The 24001-nt window shown below is 25.4% G+C and overlaps 2 protein-coding genes across 4 annotated transcripts; both read right to left on the bottom strand.

Annotated features, from left to right (window-relative positions):
• Window positions 1–492: 492 nt before the first annotated feature.
• Window positions 493–23903, bottom strand: LOC111032744 (protein FAN-like). 3 transcript variants are annotated; one of them, XM_022313189.1, is made up of 18 exons: window positions 23484–23903; window positions 10178–10372; window positions 9774–9867; window positions 9602–9715; window positions 9344–9526; window positions 8661–8732; window positions 6491–6684; window positions 5990–6152; window positions 5750–5904; window positions 3564–3742; window positions 3371–3502; window positions 3082–3255; window positions 2707–2992; window positions 2400–2630; window positions 1360–1448; window positions 1135–1276; window positions 815–924; window positions 493–628 (listed from the first exon to the last, which is right to left on the bottom strand). In XM_022313189.1, the coding sequence occupies exons 1-18, from the start codon at window positions 23549–23551 to the stop codon at window positions 528–530; spliced, it is 2682 nt and encodes an 893-aa protein (XP_022168881.1). In that variant the 5' UTR covers window positions 23552–23903; the 3' UTR covers window positions 493–527. The 3 variants fall into 3 exon arrangements, with proteins under 3 accessions (XP_022168881.1, XP_022168882.1, XP_022168883.1); XM_022313190.1 differs by lacking the exon at window positions 23484–23903 and adding an exon at window positions 10926–11106; XM_022313191.1 differs by lacking the exon at window positions 23484–23903 and having other exon boundaries at window positions 9774–9862.
• On the bottom strand, window positions 16995–19638 carry LOC111032746. The gene is made up of 3 exons (XM_022313192.1): window positions 18344–19638; window positions 17431–17516; window positions 16995–17302 (listed from the first exon to the last, which is right to left on the bottom strand). Exons 1-3 carry the CDS (start codon window positions 18460–18462, stop codon window positions 17088–17090), a joined length of 420 nt encoding a protein of 139 aa, XP_022168884.1. The 5' UTR covers window positions 18463–19638; the 3' UTR covers window positions 16995–17087.
• Window positions 23904–24001: the final 98 nt, after the last annotated feature.

Genomic DNA, 24001 nt, shown 5'->3' with positions numbered 1-24001 from the left:
AACATTATTGATTCTTAAGTTCATAACCTATTAATTTTCTTATATTGTATGACATACTATTATTATAATTTGTAATAGATTTCATTTCATAAAATTGTACATATTTCTTTATTATATCTATTTACTTTCCTAATTGAGTTCAGACCGTAGTTGTTGCTTTTTATTTTAAATACTGCATATATACCCTGTTTTTATCGTAATATTTATTGGTCCTTTAGCTATATAAAGAAACTCAATAAAATTAAAATATAACTGAAAAAAAATTAGAAATATTAGCTAGGTCATCAATAGAATATCTTTTTTTGGTTAGTTATAAACTTATAAAACTCAAAAAATGTCATGCACACATCTATAAATCGAAAAGAATTATAAACACATCATACTATTTATATTAAAATATATTTATTAAATAAAAAAATATAAATGCATATCAACATGTCTTAGGTATTTCAATACAAACTAGATTTAATAAAAATAAAATATATATTAATGGTTTTTAGTTTGTAATAATAGTAACATTAAAATGTTTAAATATCAAAAGATGTTTTCCACACACAAACCAAACGATCTTTACCAGCAGTTGCAATCATACTTCCATCATTAGAAACATCCATATCTAATAATCCACCTTAAAATATTAAACATTATATAATAATACATTATTATTCTAACATGATGTAAAAATAGATATAATTCTAAGAAATTAAATTACAGGCAGTAGAATATTATTATATATTTTATTTTTATTTTATTTACTAGGGATCTATTTATCAATTACTTTCATTATTCTAAATACAAAACAACAACTATTTACCAGAATGTGTCTTGACTTTATTAATGAGTTCAAATTTTTCTAAGTCCCACAAATACAAGATTCCGTTATCACCACCAACAAAAACATGATATCCGTCCCATGCTAATGTCCTATAAAAACATAAATTTTAGTTTGTCCATAATTGAGCTCATATTATAATCACATTACTTATACAAATATTTCAATACTGTATGTAAATACGGTCTCATATGCATATAAAGTAACAAACACATCAATTTTCATATGAACATTTTACATATTTTAGACTTAAAATAACCCTAATGATTATGTTAGTAGATTTATAAATAGACATGTTTTACTTTAATGGGCATTGAAGAGTATTAGTGTAAAGTTCTAATCCACTATCAGAATCGAACACTTTGAAACAGCAATCATCAGAACACGAAAGAAGTTTTGAGCAATCACGACTAAAACTCATTTTATTGACACTGTCTGAATGTCCTGTAACATAATTTATTGTGGTTGTTTGTCATTAATCGCATACATATGAGGTACAACGATTAATGGCATTTACTTAGATATACCTGGTAATTGTTGTATAAATGAATAGTCAAGAAACGACCATACAAACATTTCACCTACATTAGTCCCAGTTGCCAACAATTTGTTATCCCTGTAACATATGTGAATGTTATTTAAATAATAAAAACTAAATTATTATAACAATTTGTTTTTTTTTTTTGTTAGAGATGTTAATGGCTATGTACGAATAATATAATACAGCTACAATTTTTAAATGCCACATATTTTTGTAATATATCATATTAATTTGTTTTATTAAAAAATATATTATAACTTATTTGGGTTATTGGTTGTATTCAGATTTTGGCAACATATTTTGCGTATGTATTTTAAGGCAGCCAGAGAAGACCCCTTCTCTAATCAACAAACTGGTTAAGACCCTGAGACAAAATTCTAATATGTTACGGGCATAGACGATAGGCGAGCATCTTGATCCAACATTTTTTAGGTACATGTTAAAATTTGTGTATATATTTTATTATAATGTTTAAGTACAACTACATAATTTACATTCATTTATCAAAAATATTGTACCTATACAAGTACAATAACAATAGAGTATAGATAATTATGTGTTAATACATCTATGACACATTGTGTTTTATTATGAAGTATCATAGACCAATAATAGCTTGTGGAAGCTCCACAGAAAAATCTGTAGGTCTATAATAAGTTGCCTTCAAATGAAAGATTCTGAACCGCCCCCTAAATGTTTTAATTGTTAAATATGTTAACTGTTTATTGTATAATGTTTACTGTGTTTAGTAATATTCAGATTTTTGGTGTGCACAGTGCAGTAAAATATTATGAGACATTATCATCATCATTATTATTATTAATTTTGTTACTATCAATATCAATAACATAGCTATTTGTTTACAAATAAATTATAAGATAGAATGTTGATGTGTTAAAAAAAAAATTAGTGTCACTATCAAAGTATTATTGAGCTATAATTATTGTTTCTGGTTCAATCAGGAATTGAAGTCTGCGCAAGCCTATGGATACTGGTTTTGTTTATACAAATATTATTATCACTCACACAGAAAGAGCTAAGCTGGTGACTTTATTTTCATGTTCCAGTTCAGCTTTAAGAGAAGTTATCAACTCAACTTTGGTCCAAGGTGCTTGAGGAGCCTTCCAAATTCGTACAGTACAATCTAAAGAACCAGTTATTAAGAATCCAGTTTTAGACCATGCTAAACAAGATATGGAATCTTCATGAGCTCTAAAATCATCAGTAATACGGCAACAATCAATATCATAAACAATCCTATTGATCAAAAACATAATTATTAGTTCAGAAATTAAATCAAAAACAATTCCCCATTAAAAATGATCATAATTACAAAGAGCCATGCATGGTAGCAATCAGTGCTGTTGACGTATAAAATGAAGGTAAAATTATATCATTAAATTTAACTGGAAAACCCTGTATGACAACACTTCTAATTTGTTTCTGAGTGGATATGCAATGAACCTTCAGCGTTGCATCATGTCCAACAGACCAAACTGTTTGCATGTCTTCACTAAATTTTACACTTGTAGCTGTATCTCTATGTATAGTTGTAGTGAATAATTTGAATACACTCAAATTCTTCCAATTCCAGTACTGTTCTATGTTTGGTAAAATTCCTAATAAAAAATAGTATTATGTCAATAAAAATTATAAATTTGTTAACTAATATTTAATACTATCACATTCAAATAAAATACAATATTACCAAACTTTTGGAAATCTTTAATTAATAAACATGTTTTGGGTGGATGTGGCTTTTCAAATATCTGTTTTGGTATTTGTCCAAACTCCATGATTTGTACCTCTAACGCATGTCTTTGATTCCAATCTCGAACATTGTTTAAATCAACGGCTCCCTCGTAACATAAGTAGTAGAACACTAGTAAAAAAATATTATTATAACAGTTAATTGTGCAATGCAAATTTCAAGTGACATAATTCAAATTGTTTAAAATATTTTGTTATTTAATGTTATTGATTTGAATAATTTATACCATTATTTGCTTTGATTGCTTCTGGTCCATTTTGTTTATAACCAAAAATAAGATCTATCCAATGATGTAAATGATTGGACACATAATCACTTTCTAGTGCTTGTCTCAATTTAGAAATGAAGTCTACAGGACCTAATTTACATGTAAAATAATTTAATAAATATAAAAACATACAAATGTAACTTTGACTTACTATTTGCCCATTGGGGAAGTTCAACATCCCCAACTTTGCGACCATCATGCCTGGTTCCAAAATCAATAGCATACTTATTAGTTAAAAAATCACAGCATTGATCCGTGTCATAAAATTCTGGAACCAGCTCTTTAAAATCGGACATATTGTTTAACACATTTCTCCAAGCATCTGATATACTTAAAAAAAAAAAAAGAATACTTTTTATGAATTTTTATCTAAGAGTATCTTATAGTCACTGATTTAATTTAAGAGAATAATTCATAATAATTGTTGTTATGTCTTAAGCCCCAAGCCCCACACAAACAAGAATTCATCAAAACTTGTTTCAAACAATGTAACTGACATTGGATTATTACTCTCTTATGAAGGGGAATCAAAATCATTGTTGGTGACATTGGAAACATTTATTCTTGGACGTAGCTACACAGTATATTACACCACTGTTGAGTTTTTATTATAAAAATAACTGAAGAAAAAAACTAAATCCAAATTAATCCAGATTAGTATTTAATACTGCCTTACTAAGCAAGAGAACCGTAAATTGAAAAAATAGTTATTTGCAATATTTGATAAATATTTAAATTTTAAATTTTTCTTAGAAAATACATTAAAATACATTTAGTGTTCTACGCAATACATAACAAACATTTTTATACTGTACTAAGAACACAGTATTTTACTTATTTCCAAGCATAAACACAAAAAAATATTTTTTATAGATTTAGGGTATTTTTTGTTTAGTATTTCTATGTTTATACAAGTAACAGTGTTATTGCTGAGCAATAAAAAATGTATATTTCAAATTATAGCATTGTGTATTATTGGTTTTACTGTTATTTTTCATTAATAATTGGAAAATGTATTATTTAATTTTGTGTATTACATTAAAGTGTAATGATGATCTCACTGCTGTTTGTTAATATTATATTTACTATTGTTGTGAGTTCTACGTTCTACATCATTTAATTCAAAGAATCACAAGAATTGTTTATATACAACCCAGAAATAAATTCCTCAAGCGCCTAATAAAATTAAAAAAGAGAATTACGGGTATTATAATATCATTAAATAGAATGAAAATTATGAATTATATTGATTTTTATGAATGGATCAACTTTAAATCACAACAAAAACTTAGTAAATCAACAAACCACATTTTACTAAAATATGTTGTGCCTATAAAAGTTGTTTGAGATAAATGTTTTTTGAAGAGGAATATTCAGAGCTTGATTTTTAATGAAAAGTATCCGGAATGACCGCACTTCAACCATTGAATGGACCTTGTGGCATTCCTGCAGAAAAACGAAACAACATTCTCAAAAACTTAAGATAAGTCCGTCTATAAAATAGGAGACAGTTTTGAAAAAATAATAAATATATGAATTAACAGTTAAAATGTTAAACATATTTCATTTTTCATTTAATATTATTAAGAATAATGCTAGTTTTGTGATGATAATTTGAATTAGGTAGTAACTTTTAACAATTTGTAAAATGATATAACTAATGCTGACCATTTTAGTCATAAAATTATAATTTTTATATTTCATGTTAAACCATTAAATATTTATTTATGGAGTTATAATGTAGCAAATAAATAATATAAGTATAAAAAGTTAGGTTTATAATAATTAACTAATTACTCATCAAATGTTATTTATTTAAGATTAACTACCTATCTCATGACATGTTTACTTGCTGTATAGAAACTTACACCACTTATTTGCTAAGTAATAATATAAAAATAATTTATGTTCTGTTATAAACATTGATATAGTCAATAATTATAAGTGATAAAAATCTTTAATTGATATTCCATTACATTTCTTGTAGATAAATCAATAAATATTTTAAATAAATAATAATAGTAGTAATTTATACTAAATCTATAAGTATAGCACATAATAAAGGTTTTAAAAAAATAAAATTACGAAAATGTTTTTTTTATCAAAACATGAGGATTATGAGGCAATTTTGCTTAGCAGGCAGAATGTGTATGTTATAAGGAATATGAGGGCATAGTTATTTTAAGTATTCAGAACTATGGAAACCACCTTTTATTTATGTTGATAGAAGTATAATTTTTAAAAACTTCCTATTTAATTGTTATAAACATGGGTTAAGTATCTATTTAAGTATTTGGAAAAATAAAATTATTCTTTATTTTCTATTAAATAAAATACCTGTTAAACATTCGGTCTGGATGATCAAATCTACCATTTTGCAAACACAACATATATTGAGGATATTTGCGTACTAAATAAAACAAAACAAATCCAGGAGTTGAATAATGAGATCCATATAAGAATTTAGGTACATTCATTTCATTGTACCTATCCTATAAAATGAAGTACATTAGTAAATAAATACATGCACAAATCATATTATGTAATATTTATATGATGGTAGGTGCTTTTTAAGACCTGGAGTTTTAATAATCTTTCTGGATTCAAGGCACCAATAGGTTTGGTAAGATCACGGAATGTATTTGGATTGGTTAAATCTAGGGTAGACGATGAGTAATCTGCTACAACCCATGGGAAAACTGGATACTGTGTCAGATCATTAACAGTTCTATCAGCCAAACTAAAATATTATTCAAATTTATTTACAAGATCAATTTTATTGCATAGTGTTATGTTTTATTTGATTTTTAATAAAATAAAATATAGGATCTAATATATTTTAATAAACATAAATATTAGCAAACAAATCAAAATACATCATTCTTTGACTATTTTTATATTTTTAAAATATCAACTTAAAAATCAAAATTGAATGTTATTTACCTTAATAATATTTTATATTTATATGAAAACTATATTATTAGAATAAAAATTATGTTATGATATATTAAGTTTGTAAACTTATATGTATATAAATATACATTAGACTAAAACAAATTGTAAAATATAAATAAATACCTGTTTAAGTACAGTAAATAATCATAGTTAGACAAAGCGCCATTTTGCCATTTTAGTGTCATGATGCATCTTTCACGTTTTTCCATTTTAACCTTTGACTGATTTAATAAATTATCGTAAAGATTATCTCGTATTTCAGTATTTTTAAATGTCAAGTATAGTTGTTTATTGAGTTCATATTCAAATTCTAAGCCCTAAAATAAAATTGCATACACATATATTTCTATGAAAATATAAATATAAATCTTAATGCTTTAATAATTAATCTACACAATTTAAATTCTATAAGCAAACATCTATTTTATAACTTTGTCAAACATAAATGAGCACTAAATACAATAGAACATGACTTGTGTAAAACTGTAACTATAATAAATAAATAACAATAATACAAATATTCCTAGTAATTAACAAGGCTGACAAGTAAATCAAGTTTTTTTTTAATTCAGTTAAGTCCACTATTTTTTGTTTTAAATAACATAAGAACATTTTGAATACATCAAAAGTTTAAAATTGAGTAACTAGTTTTATCAATTTAACATAAACCAAAAATAAGATGCTTTAAAATAAAAAAAATGCTTTAAATAATTAAGTAAGTGATTATTACTTAGATATGGATGCATATACTATGACAATAAAACCTGTATCCTTTAGAGAATTCTATTCATATTTCAGTCTCAGAGATTTTCTAGATATAAATTTGAGTATAAATATACTTTATTACTGTATACTTTGGTAAATATAATTTTCAAAATTAATTAAAAGTATATAAAAAATATATACTACTTTTATAAAGTACAGACAAATGTATTATAATCAAATATATATTTTATATTATGACCTTAGTTATATTAAGTATATGTTTCTTTCATAGATAATACAATCACACTATATTTAATTTATTTCCATAAAATATCTTGAGTAAATGTTACAACAAACAACTACTAAGTAGATTAATAAAAATAACTAAGCGATTAGTAGATTAACCCATTGAAGTAGGTGCTAAGTAGTGAATACTAATTAAACTGAAGTAATGCAATGAGTAGACAATTAAAAATACAGTAAAAATGTATAATACACATTATGCATAAAAGGTGATACAAACTTCTATTTTTGGAAATGTTGATTCATCTAAATCAAAATTCTGAGTAATGTCTGATTTATTAAAATATTTATGCTGATATATATAACTATATTAACTTATAACTAATTTCACTTTTAATTTATTACTCATAAATGACCAGCCTTGATAATTAATATTTGTGATTTAACTAACTAATATTGTGATGATTGATAGTCTATTTTGTTCTAAGATTAATAAATCCTAAACTAAATTTTTCAATACAATTTCAACAATAATTTAAAAAATAAAGTATTTGATGAGTATGTTGTACTTTTAAGGATACACAAAGGCTTAAAATGCAATTCAAAATTAATCATATATATACTGTTTTACCTAAAATAAAACAATTTCATAAGTATAGAATAATACATTGTATTAACATACAATTGCTGTAACATTTATCATTATTGTTGTCATATATTATTAACATTTAAATAGATGATTGATCAATAATCAATAATTTATTTTAACCTAAAAGTAAAATTGTATTGTTAATAAAAATGTATTGCAACAATAATGGCAATTTATACAACATAATATTGTTTTAATATTTCATTACTACGACTTAATTATTAATTATAAAACATTGTCGTTTATGAGAATATACTTAACAATTTATTATTTAATCCCCGATTTGTTAGGATATGTATAAAGATATAGTTTTAATTTTAAAATACTTTTCTTTTGTACTAATATGAAATAATTAACTAATGCATCATTAAATTTGCCATGCAATGGAGATTATGCTGAAAACCATAAGATACATACAGCTCTTAACCAAAAGATACATGGTGAAGATTTTCAGCAACATATTTTCCTTCATTTTAATGTCTTGGTTATTAAATAAAATTAATGGCAATGGGAAAATTATAATTAAACCAAATAATTATTAATGTTTTAGTAAAATAAGTTTCTTAAAAAACTATCTTAAGAATTAGATTAGAAAATATAAAATAATGCCATGTTAAATCAAGCTGCTGTAAAAAAATAAACATTATTACAATTCTATGATAAACAATTTGTTGATACAAATTTATTAATACTTACAACTTGTTGTAACAGAAATCTTCTTTTAATGATTCGCTTTATTTCTGACAACTTAATTTTTAAATATAAAGTCTATAATCAGAAAAATATTTGTAGCATATAATCTCAATATTTTACATAAGGTATTTTAATGACTGTATGTAAGTGTAAAGCGTTCAGTGTTATAAGTTAAAATGTATTGTGTATTAGATTATAATAGTGTACAACATAATTTATTCTAAGGTATAAAATAATTTACTAATATCATGTTGATCAGTCATAACGTTTGACAAAAATCAGAAATAAATAAATTAAAAATACGGTGAAAATTATAAGAGTAATAAATAGTTAAAGATTTATTCATGTCTGAAAATTCAATAAAAGAATATCTTAATAACATGATTAAGTTTCAAATTTATCCTCAAAAATATTGATATGTTAAAAAATTGTGAAAAATCAATTATTTGACTTAATAAATGGTTCACTATCCAACATTTTCTAAAAATTTGATTTACAATGGCTATTTTGAATTTTTCCAAAAAAATGAATAGCACTTTTATATATTGGTAAGATAAAAGTTATTTATCTATTAGGTCACTATGTTAGACATTGTTTATTATGTTAAATAGGCATTCAATAATTTACAAAGTAACCACACATACATTTACATAAGAAATTGTAAAAACATTTTAAATTGAACTTACCACCTCATTATTGTTGAAAGGTTGGAAATATACATGTAAATTAGTCAATACTATTCTTCCAGAATTTATACTAAGAGGTGTTATTTTCTGGCCTACTTCTTCCATTATAATATTTTCACCCAATTCTAACCATGTCGGGTCAAATGTAATAAGTGTTTGTCTGCCAAATGCTATTGCCGCAGCCTAATAATATTAAAATATATTCAATTTAATCCAATTGTGTATTAAAAAACAATTTTTTTTTAATTGATTATTTACCATATGTCTATGTTCTGCAGTTTGCAAAGAAGAAGCTCGGTGTAGTTGTAATATAAGAGACAAGCAATCCTCTACTCGAGCATATTTTAAATCGATTCTGAATAGTGATAATTCCTGGAAAATATAATGTATGAATATAAAATGTACTAAATATCAACATATAAAAACTTACATTAATGAACTTGTAAGGTTCTAGCACATTATGATCTAACATTTCTATGTACTGTTTGCTTATTATATTTAATATATTTGAATCTTCATCTGAACTAATCATATGAAACAAAAATTATAAGTACAACATTAACAAAAATATAAATGTACTACCCTAAAAACGTATGGATTAGATAATTACTGGGTTTGTTATTTTTCTCATTACATACTTATCTAAGGTCTAGTACAATATAGAAAGTGACAATACCCAATATATTGAGCATACGTTTTCCTTTACTCGTAGTAGGAACACAACAATTATAAATGTACATATTATTTAAATGTTATACCAAATACTAAATAATTTGAAAAAAATAAAACTATCCCGCTATTTATTAAACTAAGTGTTCAAAATGTATCACAAACCTCTTAGTAATCGATCCACACTGTGTGAACGGTATCTTCAAAATTGGTTTATGATAATCTTTTGGATCAAAAACTAATGATAATGAACAAACTTTAAGTCTTCCACTAAGCCATGTGTCATTCTCAGTAATTGCTAATGAAGCTATGTAATCTTCAAAATAGTACTCTCCAGGTTCCAATAGCAGCAACGAAAATCTATTAAAATGTACATTGATTCATTATATATTATAAGGAAAAAATATCTAATATACCTCTAATATATATCTACGTGGTTCATATGTAAACCATATATCTATAAGATTAAGTTTCAATAACTTAACTAAGTATAGATGTACACCCAAACAATTTAACTGTATTGTACTTGAAAGTGCTTACAAATGTGTAATTTTTAATTTTAATTTATAATCATTATTTGAATTCTAATTTGAATTTGATTGTTGAATTTACTAATAAATAAAGGTGGGGCACTGAGGCCCATGGGTCAATATTTAGGGGAGACATTGCGATGGAATGGAAGGCAAGGCTTACATATTGAATAAAGTTTCAATATTGTCTAGTTCTTTAACTGACTAGCTGCTTGAATAACTAATCTGTCCTAGGTAAAATAAAACAATTCAACGACTACTGAAATTGAAGTTAACATCTAATTTTTTGCAACAAAGATTCTTTTGCAAACAAATATTCCACGTCTTTATGTATCGCCTCCCTATCTATCTTAAATTATTTAATCCATTTTTCAAATAATTACCTTTCCTTGTTTTCCATAGTAAAGTGAGGAAAAACGGAACACAAATTGTATCCTAATGTATTATGATATACACATTAGTATCTGACTACATTATTTGTTGTTGATTTTTTAAGACGTAATAGTAATATAATTATATAGTTAGGAAGTCAATAATTGTTTACAATTAATTTTTTTTCAGTAAACCTATCAACTATGAGTATAAATATTGTAACTCAACTATTTATGAAACACGATTCACAAAAACAACGTCCATATTATGTATTATATAATATACTAATAATTAATATTTTTAATTCGGTATTATTAAATATTAATTATGACTTGAAGTTTATAGTTTATACCAATTACCATGATAAATTAAATATTATCTATTTTGTCATGCCTTTTAACAAGAACTCTAATAAATTAAGATTTGGAATTAGTTCATCAAAATGTTTTTCTTGTAAGATAACAATATATTATGTATTATTTATCACTTTCCAATGTCTTATCTTATATGGATAACAAACTTCATAACAAATTATTAACAATCATATTACTTACCCATAGGCCATATTTGATATTAATATTTTGTACATGTAATAATAAAATGTGATTTGTATGCATTTAACTTTTTGTGCAAATTAATTTTAATTATTGTTGTGGCCTATGGGCTATGGACAATATTATTGTGTAAATAACAGTATGTGCATGGATATTATTATTTAATTACGAATATGTGTATCTAATTGCGTTTTCCTAGCCTCTCAGTGTGCACTGAATCGGGATATCATTTTTTATGTTTCAATTATCTCGTAGTATATTGCATATGCTCCTAGTATAATATGATTATTACATGAACTTATACAAAACTTAAGATAAACATAAAAAAACAAAATAGATTCGATCATAAACTGGTTAAGACTAAAAATTATCGTTTCCCCCATTTTGATCGGCTTTCCTGATTCTTTTGAAAAAATGAAAGATCGTTCACAGGTATCTTTTAATTCTGACCAAAGTACTAAGTAAATCAAATTTGTCAAGTAGGTACTGGAACTAAAGGCCTAAACCATCTTCAAAGTTTAAAATCGAATTTGTACAGCTCCAAAAGGTGTGATTTATGGTCAGCTATGACAAAAAAAATAGTAAAACGAATATACGTTTTTTTCAGAAATAAGTCAAAATTGATTATTTTCCAATATTTCTTTGTTAATGGTTACCATCTGAGAGATCTAACAATTAGAGTGAAGATGTTTGTTTATCCGCTAGTCCAGTTTTATTGTATTTAATTAATTTTTTAATTTTTTAATTAATCTTTGGAATATATAAGATCAGACCCCACAATTGTCACGCTTTTCATGCCATATTTTACCAATGAATTATGACGCAGTTAGTACTTAAAAAGTTTACCATAAAATTATTATCAATGAGTAATGGCTGTTGTACTACACCGAATACTTTAAATATTATCTAAGGGTACTATTTGAGGGTTTATTACGCTAAAACTGAGTACTGTTACCTTATAGTTCATTGGAAGTGATGCCCAATCCACGGCCATTTCCCACCACATGTGGCCCGCGAAGGCACTCCATATGGCCCGTTACAAATTTAAAAAAAAAAACAAAATATTCAAAAAAAGTTAAATTATTATAAAATATTTATTTATTAATAATGTTCCATCAAATTTTGATTCATAATGTTATTTGATATTAATTTTTTTAAGATTTGAAACCGTTTAACGACATAGGTACAAGACAAACAGCTTTTCTATAAATTTCAATGAAAAAGTAATTTACTGACCATTTTTCGTTATAGGTTAGGGATTCATCGCTGTATTGTATTTTGTTTGTCGGACATTTTAAAACAGAAATTTTATATTAATATACAATGTAACTCGTACACTTCAAACAGCGTAGGTACTGGTCAAACTAAATCTAATACGTGAGTACAATGTATACCTTTACGGCTATAAATTAAGATTGAGATTATTCGTACTTTTATATTTGGTAGCCCGCTCGAGATAATTGCTTACTTAAGTAGCCCGCTGAGGAAAAAAGGTTGGGCGTCACTGGTTTATCGCGTTGTATAGTGAACCATTTTATTTTTCTGGTGCATTCTGTATAGGTTCAGCGTAACGCAATAATATACGAATGACACCATGTGACATAATATGTTACCTACAATAGCTTTGAGTCAAAGACACTCGTCTAGTGGTCTCGCCAGCCGTCAAGAGTTCAAGACGTCAACTGCGGAAAACACCGCATAGCAATCAGTGGCAGCTCCTTGAGGTTGGGGGACAGAAGGCCGTATTTCATATAGGTACATTTAATATCCATTTAAAAAATGTGATTCATTTTATTGAACAAAGTTAGGTAATATATTATATTTGATTATTATTCCTTATACTTAACTACAGTTAAAAAAAAAACAAACAAATAAACGTCGATCTCCAAAATAATAGTAATAATCATTTAAAATAAATTGCATATTCTTACACAATGACTAGGTATGTGATTTAAATTCTTCAATTGTTAACTCATGAAACATGAAACTATAATATTTGAAGAGCTACCTTTGTTAAAGCTAACAAATAATATAGTAATTTATCGTGGTCTTACAATTTTAAATAAATGTATGAAACAAAATTAATTGTTGTAATGACGAAATCCAACAAAATAATTATTTTTATGTAGTGGAGGGGAAAGTACTGTGAAACAATGTAAATAGAGAACATGAATAAAATCTAGCGGTTCATACCGATATGCAGTGATACGTAACGTTGAATATAAACTATAAAGTAACTGTTGTGTTGTGGTTTGATTCTGATAACCCGTATCATATTTTTCAACATATCGCAGAATTGTATTGTCAAAACACTCAAAACGAAATTATTCAACAGACAGGGTTTTTTTGTGTCTCTTAATTTAGTATAAAGGTACGCATTTATTATATTATATTAACTAGAAGAAAAAAATGCATATTTTGAGTTTGTCACACATATGATATTTTACGTTTAGGTTCTTTTTTTAAATATTAAACTTAAAATAGATGTGTGGGCACTAAGAGACGGGGCAAAACAAAAAAATATTATTTAAAAAGGTGATATAATTGCAGTTTAGCTCCCACACGATTTTTCAATTTTTTGTTTTTTGAAACTTATGTATTTCAATGAGTTAAGAATGATGGTGCAACAAGAAGTCTGCGCAAATCATTATTTTGGAAGTTAGTCTTCCAAAGTTTGGGATTTCACGTGTATATGCATGCCCAACACATTAAGAAATGCCACCCGGAGAACCTTGAGTTTTTTTCCCGGAGCAACTATGTATTTAATATGTTACCTTAACTGATCATCGAGTCTGGCAACTGGAGCTGGTAGGTAAAGTTAGCCACAATACTTGTTTTACTTCAACTAACAACGTTCAGCTTACATATTAGGTCATCCGAAGTCTGTAGGTATGCTAACCCAATGCTCTCCCCCTCGCTATCCCGAAGGTTGGTTATTTTGGCCCCCATGCAACAAGAGGTATGGTAGGTGAAGGGAGCCCCTCCCTATACCTGTTATTTAATTGCTAGCACTATTTTTTACTTGAGACCTTAGTAAAATCATTTGAACTCGGGGGTATTGAAGATATACATAATCACAGAATGTTGAAATTTTCGGTTACCTAATATCCTATTTACCTCATTTAATATAATTATAAGGTAATATTATTATCAATTAGGTACTCAGAGAATACATTATCTAGTAATTATATTTACTTGTATAATGTACATTTTTAATTGGGCTTCGATTTATATTTATTTAAATTGCATATTTTGTTATTATATCTCTATTAAGTACCTACTTACATTCAATATATTTAGGCTATAAGTTATAAATGTTATAACTGCTGAGCTATATTTGTTGAAAGTTAATAAAAATAAGATAAACAAAATCCAATGTGGAGTATATGTAAAAGTGTGCAGTACATTGACAATATTGCTTATAAGTTATAGTGAAATATGTCTCTTAATCTTTTAAGAATTTTTTAACCGTTTTCATACAAAACCAAGACTCCTGTAACCATGGGAGTGTAAGAAAAACTGCTTGAATGGCATTTAATTTCTAAAAATGGAAAAATTGTAATCTTTGGAAAGCTATAACTTTAAAAATAATGATTTTGCACAGTTTTTTTTTATACCATCGTTCTTAACTCGTTGAACTACATATATTTATAAAACAATTGAGTGGAAGCTAAACTGCAATTGTTCCAAAAAGATTTTTGATAATATTGTTTTAAGTTTTATTTTTTCATTTAAAATTCATCCAACATTTTTAAGACTGAAAATATTTTAATATTACATAAAAATGTTTTTAACAATCATATTGTTTATCATGTCTTGTTTTTCTATTTAATAAATTATTGTCTCAGTGTAAACCACCTTAAGTCTCACTAGGTCACAAAACACAAATTATCTCTACATTTTCTTTCATTAAGTACAAAAAATTATAGTACCGATAGATTAGGTTACACTAGTTATCCTTTGATAACACTAGCTATACAATAAATAAAATCAAAGAATCAGTCTTGATAAAATCTCAACTCTTAATTAGTTCATATATCTAAGAATTACTCATGGATATTTTGGATTCTTTAAATTACGCCTTACTATTGCAAGTATTAAATGAATTGTATAGTGTTAAAATAGTTAAGTTATTATTGTAAATTTCAAGAAATTTGTGAGCTGATTAATTATTAAATTAGTGATTAATGAGAACGGTGTTGATTTGTATAAACTATTTAAGGCATTTGATTAATTATTGTTGTTCAATAATATAATATGCTTTACATAAAATATGATTAGAAGAATAAATAGCCACTTGTGGTACTTAAACACATTATTTAGGTGTTCAAATCTTATATTTTTACTTGTTAAAACTTATATTTTTTTATGATATTTAAGCTGTTGTTTTTCACACATTTTTGTCACGTCACATGAGCTACATGCTATTTCTACCACTCACGAAACATCATGTCATGCAAGCACTATTTGTGAGACAAAATAATACACATTGCTTCATGCATTTAAAACATATTAATGCCCTCTCACTTGATACTGCAATATTTTAATGTGTCACTTGTTATAATATATTATGTTTCTATTTTTCTATTATTTTACTCATCTATTTCACATTTGCTCCTATTTATTTAAAATCTTAATCGTACTAACTATTTTGTTATTGCTACACTAGTTATTGCTCAAATAAATTAATAATACTAAAAAAATTTAAAAAAATAAATTTCCTAACAATAACTATAAAAAAAAAATTGTGTAATTTTTCTATTTTGCACTTCTGAAAGACAATCATGTATGTTGAGTTGGCCATATTGGTTTTTTTATTCAAATTTTTTTAATTTTATTTATATAATATATTATATAACATATATTAATCTAACTAATAATAATTGATAATATTTAAAAAAATTTTGGTTTTCAATTACTGTGGTGGGTATAATAAAGTTAATATTGGTAAACTATGGAAGTTTGTTGCGAATAAAGCTGATCATAAACAACAATTTTTATTTTGTTAAACAATGCTATCAACATTGAATATATTTACTTATTATTCAATTTATAATTTATTATATATATGTAGGCATAATTTAAAAACAATGATATTATAATTTCAAATCTATAACATTGTAATTCATAAATAATTAACAAACTTTCTTTAAGATTTCAGTAAACTGGTTGTTAAATAAAATAATACTTAAACTATCAAATATATTTTTTAATTAATATGAACATAATTTCTTAATATTGTTGAGCAAGAATTTCTTAAATATGTTTTAAAAATGCTCTTCGTGCTTTGATAGAGAAGTTTAAATATTTATTTTTATTTTATGTAAAAACTGTGTGTTTGTTTCATGTTATTTAAATACAATTCTAAATTCATGACAAATGTTTGACATTTGAAAGTTTTTTATGATATACTCATAACTTTTTTTGACAATTGTTATACATTTTTTTAGTTTGATGTTTTATTAATTAAAAGTATTAATATTACATTGGTCAAATTTAAATTACCTATAATCAAGTCTTAAAAAACCCTTTTAATATATTTTCTTATTCTTTAAATGAAAAACAAACAAAAAAAAAATCAATAGTAAATCATACCTAACTATAAAGTTTATGGGAAATTTAACAATATTGACAATTTTTGCAATATGTAAAGCACCAGTGTTTGGCGTTTTCTTCCTTGAGGTTGCAATAATTAGAATGACAGTATGCACAAATCTCACCTTGATGATTTAATTTTACTACTTTGGATGTTTCAGTTGGTGAATTAGTACTTAGTTTGTTGTTGATTTTTGTAATGTTTTTAATTTTTTGTTTTATTGCATCTAGGAACTTATCTAAAACACATATTTTATGTAAAAAAAAAACAATGGTTTAATTAAAAATTCTGATAGATTTTGAAACATATTTTTATTTATTTTGCAATACCTATGTATTTTATTAAAGAAAATTTAAACCTATTTACTTATATTGTCTGTTTGAGTATCATTGTTCTTAATAGTACTACCTTCATGTTTTGTTCCGTTTTCATGGTTTTGTGATGAATTGTTTCTAGAGCATTACGAAAAAAATAAATACGATTACGCTTTAATGATTTATTAGTACTATTTAACAGTATTTTATTTTGTGCTTGCTAGTTTTGTCGCTATTCTCAATTTCTAAATCGTTGTTTAAAATAAAAATTAGTATGTATTTCTGTTCTTTATTATCTATCATGTTAAGATGATGTTGTACCCACATAATATGTTGTCTCTGTCTTACTAACATATGATATACCAATATATATACGTCCAGCAGTTACAATTTTGTTTTGATAGCTTGAATATTAGAGTGAATTGACCTATTTTCAAATTTAAATGTAAGATCATTATATATGTTTTCTTTCTAGTTTTTTAAGATATTTAAATTTTTTAGAAACCTTTGAGTATGTAAAATATTTTATTAATATTTGAAAATGCTCATAATTCACTAAAAAATTAAGATATCATAAAAAGCATAAATAATGTTCTTACATTTAGGTTTGATAATAGGTCTATTCACTCTAATATTTAAGCTAACAATACAAAATTGAAACAGCTGGACGAGTATATTGATATGTTATGTGTTAGTGAGTTGGAAACCTCACATGCAGGTACAATATCCTTTTTGTAAGGGAACTTATAAATATTTGAATACATTTTGTTATTGACTATTACATTTTTTGTCATGTTAATATGTATTAATACCAACTATCCATTTCTTTTGAGAGTAATTCTATTTGTAAATAATGATTATTAGTTATGGGAATGTTTGATTTATAAAGTCGACTTTTATATTTATAGAAAAAATTATACTTTGATAAAAAAAACTTAACTATGGTTTATATTTCTTGATCTTACTTTATAGACGAAGTTGATGATCTTAAATTTGATAAATGATCATAGGTTAATATTTGATACATTGAGTTGAACAAAGAAGGCATGGTTAACATTATTACAAAAAAAAGTTTGTTTTTCATATTTATATTTCAATAATGATCCATATAAAAAATAATTATTTACCAAATAATAAATATTAGTTTACATAACTTAGTTACGTTTATAAATAAATTACTTAAAGCCACAATACAGTTCAAAAAAATGTTTGATGTACTTCTCTTTATCTTCTCGCTATTCTGTTGTCATACGCCGGTTTTTATAAATTGTACATGCATAACTAAATGAGTATTATTTTGAGAACTAATTGGTGTCCATGTTACGATAATATGTTTGTAATTTTAGGCCATGTTATAATAATGATTTTTGTATCCACTTCAATTTATTAACAACTGACTTGCTCACAATCGTATTTAACATTAATGCCCATACATTATATATTATATATTATTGTGTTATATTGTAGAATAACAGATTTAAGACTAACAGAAACATAATATATTATAATGTGGTTTAATGGAAAAAAATATGAGTTTCAATCCTATTCCTATTACATTCTTCAGCAACATTACCCATTCAAAAAATAATTTATATTAAATAATTTGTACATATTGTAAACCACAATGATCGATGTAGCTTATCATGTAGCTTATTATTGATAAATAATTGTGTTTATAAAATTATTTTGTTGAATAAAATATGGGATTTAGACAGTTTATAATTATATATAATAATTATAATTTAAATGTTTAGTTATTTCAATCAAAATTAATATAAAATGATTGTATTGTATTACAGATATTTACACAGTTTTGAGAATGTTTATCTTATTCTTTATGAATAAAGTCTTAATACCCTTACTTCCATGTGACCAATATGATTGCAGTCACATAATAAGTATAATCAGTATACCAAGCATATTATTCAGTGTCGTTCCAAATTTATATATTCTATTGTATTTGAAAAAAAGAAATTTATTACACGTTGTAACTCATAGTTTTTATATTAATATTTGGGTTATACTCACCTATACCTATACCTTGGGCTTACTCAAACATGAACGTACAATTGTACTCACATCTAATAATATTAGTAATTTTTTAGCAAAAAATCGTGGAACCATAATACATATCAATAAGAGCCTTAATTATATTCTTTTAAAATACCCAAAGATGCTGATATTCTCTTAAAAAGTTGAAAATATTCTTCCGATATTCTATGAAAATCATAATAAAATATGCAAAAAATATGCTTTTTTATTAATTTATTCTCTTGAACTAAAAATATGCATTTATACTCAAAATAATTTTAAAAAATTGATATAAATAGGTATATACTAAAAAATAATATGCGAAAAAAATGCAAAATAATACCAAAACTAGAGATACATAGGTACATAATAAAGAGAATTTTGCATATCAGTAATCATCATAGGCTGTAAAAAATTATCTCTAAGTTGAACTCATTCATTATTTTCATTTCAATGGTTCTTCAAATTGTTGTTTATGTTACTCATATAATAATTATTCAATCGTTGAATCATATTAATATTTAGATTAATATTTTAAAATGTTGTTTAATATTTTAAAAGTGTGAATTTATGTTTTTGATTTATACTGTAACCTATAATCAATGTTCCTATTTTTAAAGAAAATATTATATTTTTTTTATTGTTATTTTTAATGATTTATTTTAACTACCTATGTATTTTCAGCTATAAATGCATTTTTTTTGTTTTTTAACGTCATTTTTCAACATTTTTAAGTCATTTTTTCATCTTTTAGACTTTTTAGAGCATTTTTTACAAATTATAGATTTTAGGGAAAATGTTACACCCAAGTTTGAAAACAAATTTAATTTATTTAAAATCTAACTTTGGATTTGGACTATTAGTAAAAAATAATTTTAATATTATTATTGTGGGGTTTTTGTTGTGATTACATTTATCGCGTTCCGATAAGATTTACTCTTTGAGTGTTATATATTGAATTATTTAAATGCTTAATATATTTATAATTCATATTTTAAATTACTATTACACCCATTATTATACCAATATCTCTAATAAAAATTATTATTTATAAATAAGTTTTTTCACATACTTAATTAGTATTTAAGATAATTTTTAAGGTCATTTTTTGAAGTTTTCAGAGCATTTTTGCACTTTTTTTAGGGTTTTTTTGCATTTTTTTTAGGGCATTTTTATGTATTTTTTAGGTCATCAATATCCTAACTCTAGTTATAACTAGATTTAACTCATTTTTCCTTTGGAAATAAATTATATTCATATTGCATACCTATTATTTTAAAAAAAATACTAGGGAAAAATAATAATTTTAGGTAATAGATAGGTATTTACATTTTTAATACTTATTTGCGGTTGATTGCAGTTGATGATCAGCCGAACCAAAACCTAAAATATATTTTTAAACACCAAATGTAAACAATTTTTCATACACGCGCGTAATGATAATATGAAAATATAAAATATTTATCATTTGAATTTATACCTATTGGTTATTTTATTTTAAGTAATAAGTAATGTAATAATAACAAATTATTTTTGAACAGCGGCCCCCCGGGAAAGTTCCCGGTTTCCCGCCGGCCCAGTCCGCCCCTGAGTACACTACACATTTACACTAATATTTGATATTGATAGCTTAGATCATTATTTATTTTAAACTCCACATGACTTTAAATATTTTAGGCATACTCTTCAACTATTGCAGCTGTTTTTTTTTTATCTAATATTCATGAATTCATGGTATTCTGCAGAAAGTATAAAATGATACTTCTTAGGCCTTAGCTCTTACCTACGTTACCAAACTCTTTACCAGATTTAGACATTTAGCTACACGGGACGACGGCAAACTAAATTGATCCTTATGAAATGTATTGTGTACTTCTGTATTTTGTGGTTGTGTTCCTTAATACTGAAAGTAAATACATAAATATTTAATAGTTACATACGACATATGTATAGGTTAATAAACAGTAATCATGTAGATCGTAGGTAGTAGGTACTAATAAACAACTGATCCATATAAGCATCCACTTATTTAGATTCTAAGCGTAGCGAATGAATGTATTGATTTTACAATAATGTGTGTTTTTTTTGTCTATCATCAAAATTTGGTATAGTTAAAGTGCTCTGATTCTCGACGTCAGCACCTTTTCTGATAGAAGAATGAATCTAGTTATTACTTTTTACAGGTCAAGATTGAAAATTTCCAGTAGTTTTTGAAAATGTCTTGAAACACAAAATAAGTTTTTATTTTCTTAGTATAACTAAAACAATAATAACCTTAGACACTGGAAATTTTCACCAAATATTTGTATTAGCATTTTCCATGTATGGTAACATTATTAAAATAATAAAATTTGACTTTTTTTTTAAGCATTGTCATTTTTTTACAAAAATATTTTGAGTAAAAACTTGTTCACTCAGTAAAAAAGTTTGACAATTTAATGCAAAGCTAATCATAAGTTCTTTTCGTGGAAGTTAAAAAATATTAAAGATCAGTTAGAAATGTGTAAACAATTTTCAACTTAAAACAAAAAAAAGTTTTCCAGAAAGTAACATTAATTTTTTTATGAGTTATGGTAAAAACATTATTATGATATTGGATTTTCACCGGTAAATTAACGGATTTCCATCGATTGGTTTTTGATACTTTGTAGTAATTAAAAACGAATAACCATACACTCGACATTTTCACCAAAATATGTTAAAATTACCAGGATGTTCCTAGACTGTCATGATCAATCAAATCATTTTTGAAAATTTATTTAAGTGTGTGTACAATATGTACATAATAACTTTATTTATAAAATACATAGGTACATATATTCTCGTATTTCAACATTTTTAGCTCAAGGGAAATATATTTTTGCCCCCCCCCCCCCCAAAAAAAAAACTTCCCCCATAACTTCTGTTGAAGTACACAGATATACAGAAGTTAAAGGTAAATAATAATTAGATCGGACATAAATAGTATAGTTATAAGTATGACACGATGTACAATAGTGTTATGAGGCGTAATATAAATCAATGACTAACTGTGTATACCAGCTACACAAGACATATTTGCTATAGTATTATAAAAATGTATAGTCAGCGTCTGCCGAACTACAGTGTGAACATATTACTTATGTCTTATACACTTCATGATGTAGGGTGTTTTGTTTATAATTCCAACAGTTTCTTAGGTAGGGTTAGGTTTCTAAGGTATAACTAATATTTTATTTTTATTTTTATTTAATATTACATTACGGCCATAGTACAATGTATATAAATAGAAAGCAACATTGTGCTGTGCAAATACTTATGTTGTAGGACTGTAGGTACATAGTAATATAATATGTATCATGTATGTACAAGTCTGATGTAATTAAAATCCCTCCCTCAAAAAAAAATTCATTACATTAATTAACAATAAATAAACAATTAATATTTTATTTTATCATTATAAAGTGTGTATAATACAAATTTCAAAAAAGTGGAAAGAGGATAGATAAACATTAAATATTATTAAAATATGTAATTTTAATTAAAAATGTATTCAAGTTTTTAATTTAATTGCATTAATACATAGTGAAAAGTATAGAATTTATACGGATAACATTACAATAAATAATAAAACACTAGTCGTTACAGTTCAAGCCTCCACTCGGAATTAGCAAATCTTTTTTAAAATATCTTGTGTATTAAGAACATATGACTTATCTCTTTCAATGGCTATAATAAACAACTTAAACAACTTAGAGAATTGATCTAGTATTGCTGAAAATGTTTTATCACTAGATGCAAAACTTGTGGAAACAGAAAGTGATAAATGTAGAATTTTAACTGTATAAAATTTAAAAAACAAAGTTTGAATAATACTCTTTAGCCGCTTTTGATTACCCTGATAATTGTAAATCTTTTTAACTATTGATTATTTAACCCACGTTTTTGATTTTAATTCAGTTTCATTTATTTTATATTTAATGAACCCTGAAAACATAAGAAAAAACATTTAACTAATTTATTTTAATAATAATAACGACGTTGACCAGAATACAAACTATCAGACACAAGCACACAATAGTTGTAGGTACTTACAAAATTCGTAGGACGATGATAATATAATAGTAACAATCATTTTGTTCGAAAGTTGACAATCCTACCATCAAATAAATATTTCGTCAACCATTTTCGATTGATTTGAGAATAGGCCAAAGTTATATATGTCTATATGGAATAGGCCTATTACGAATAGTATTTTGTCCGAATGGAATGTTTTATAAACATAATTACATGTAAAAACTAAAAATTTGGCAATAAGACAGAAAACAGCCGATCATACAAATAAATATAGGAATCGTAAACTCGATCACAATTCACAAATCACAATACATTTGTCGGCACTGCTTAAAAACGACTGGTCTGTAATTTATACAGTAGATCGGGCTATCACGGATTTGTGTCTGTGCGCAATTGCGCATAAAGGAATATTTAAAATGTTTATTTATACTGACTAATGACTACAAATTACAATAAATAGGTATAATGATTTATGAACGCAGAATAATAAATTACAAGGTCCGCCGTCTGGCCCGGTCTGGGTAATATGTCAGGTG

Source organism: Myzus persicae, unplaced genomic scaffold, assembly GCF_001856785.1.
Source record: "Myzus persicae strain clone G006 unplaced genomic scaffold, MPER_G0061.0, whole genome shotgun sequence".
Lineage (NCBI taxonomy): Eukaryota > Metazoa > Arthropoda > Insecta > Hemiptera > Aphididae > Myzus > Myzus persicae.
The sequence above is the reverse complement of the archived record's forward strand: the minus strand, read 5'-3'. Positions and strand labels throughout refer to the sequence as shown.

Bases quoted from the DNA above. Each gene is read 5' to 3' on its own strand.
- LOC111032746 (XM_022313192.1), bottom strand. From the start codon at position 18,462: ATGAAAAACAAACTTTTTTTTGTAATAATGTTAACCATGCCTTCTTTG. The intron at 17,517-18,343 runs GTAAGATCAAGA...GTAATGCTCTAG, and splicing joins TCATCAACTTCGTCTATAAA to AAACAATTCATCACAAAACC. The intron at 17,303-17,430 runs GTAAATAGGTTT...TATGTGTTTTAG, and splicing joins TACTCAAACAGACAATATAA to ATAAGTTCCTAGATGCAATA.
- LOC111032744 (XM_022313189.1), bottom strand. From the start codon at position 23,551: ATGGTAGGATTGTCAACTTTCGAACAAAATGATTGTTACTATTATATT. The intron at 6,153-6,490 runs GTATTTATTTAT...ATAATATTTTAG, and splicing joins TATTTACTGTACTTAAACAG to TTTGGCTGATAGAACTGTTA. The intron at 3,256-3,370 runs GTATAAATTATT...TTTTTTTACTAG, and splicing joins AGCAATCAAAGCAAATAATG to TGTTCTACTACTTATGTTAC.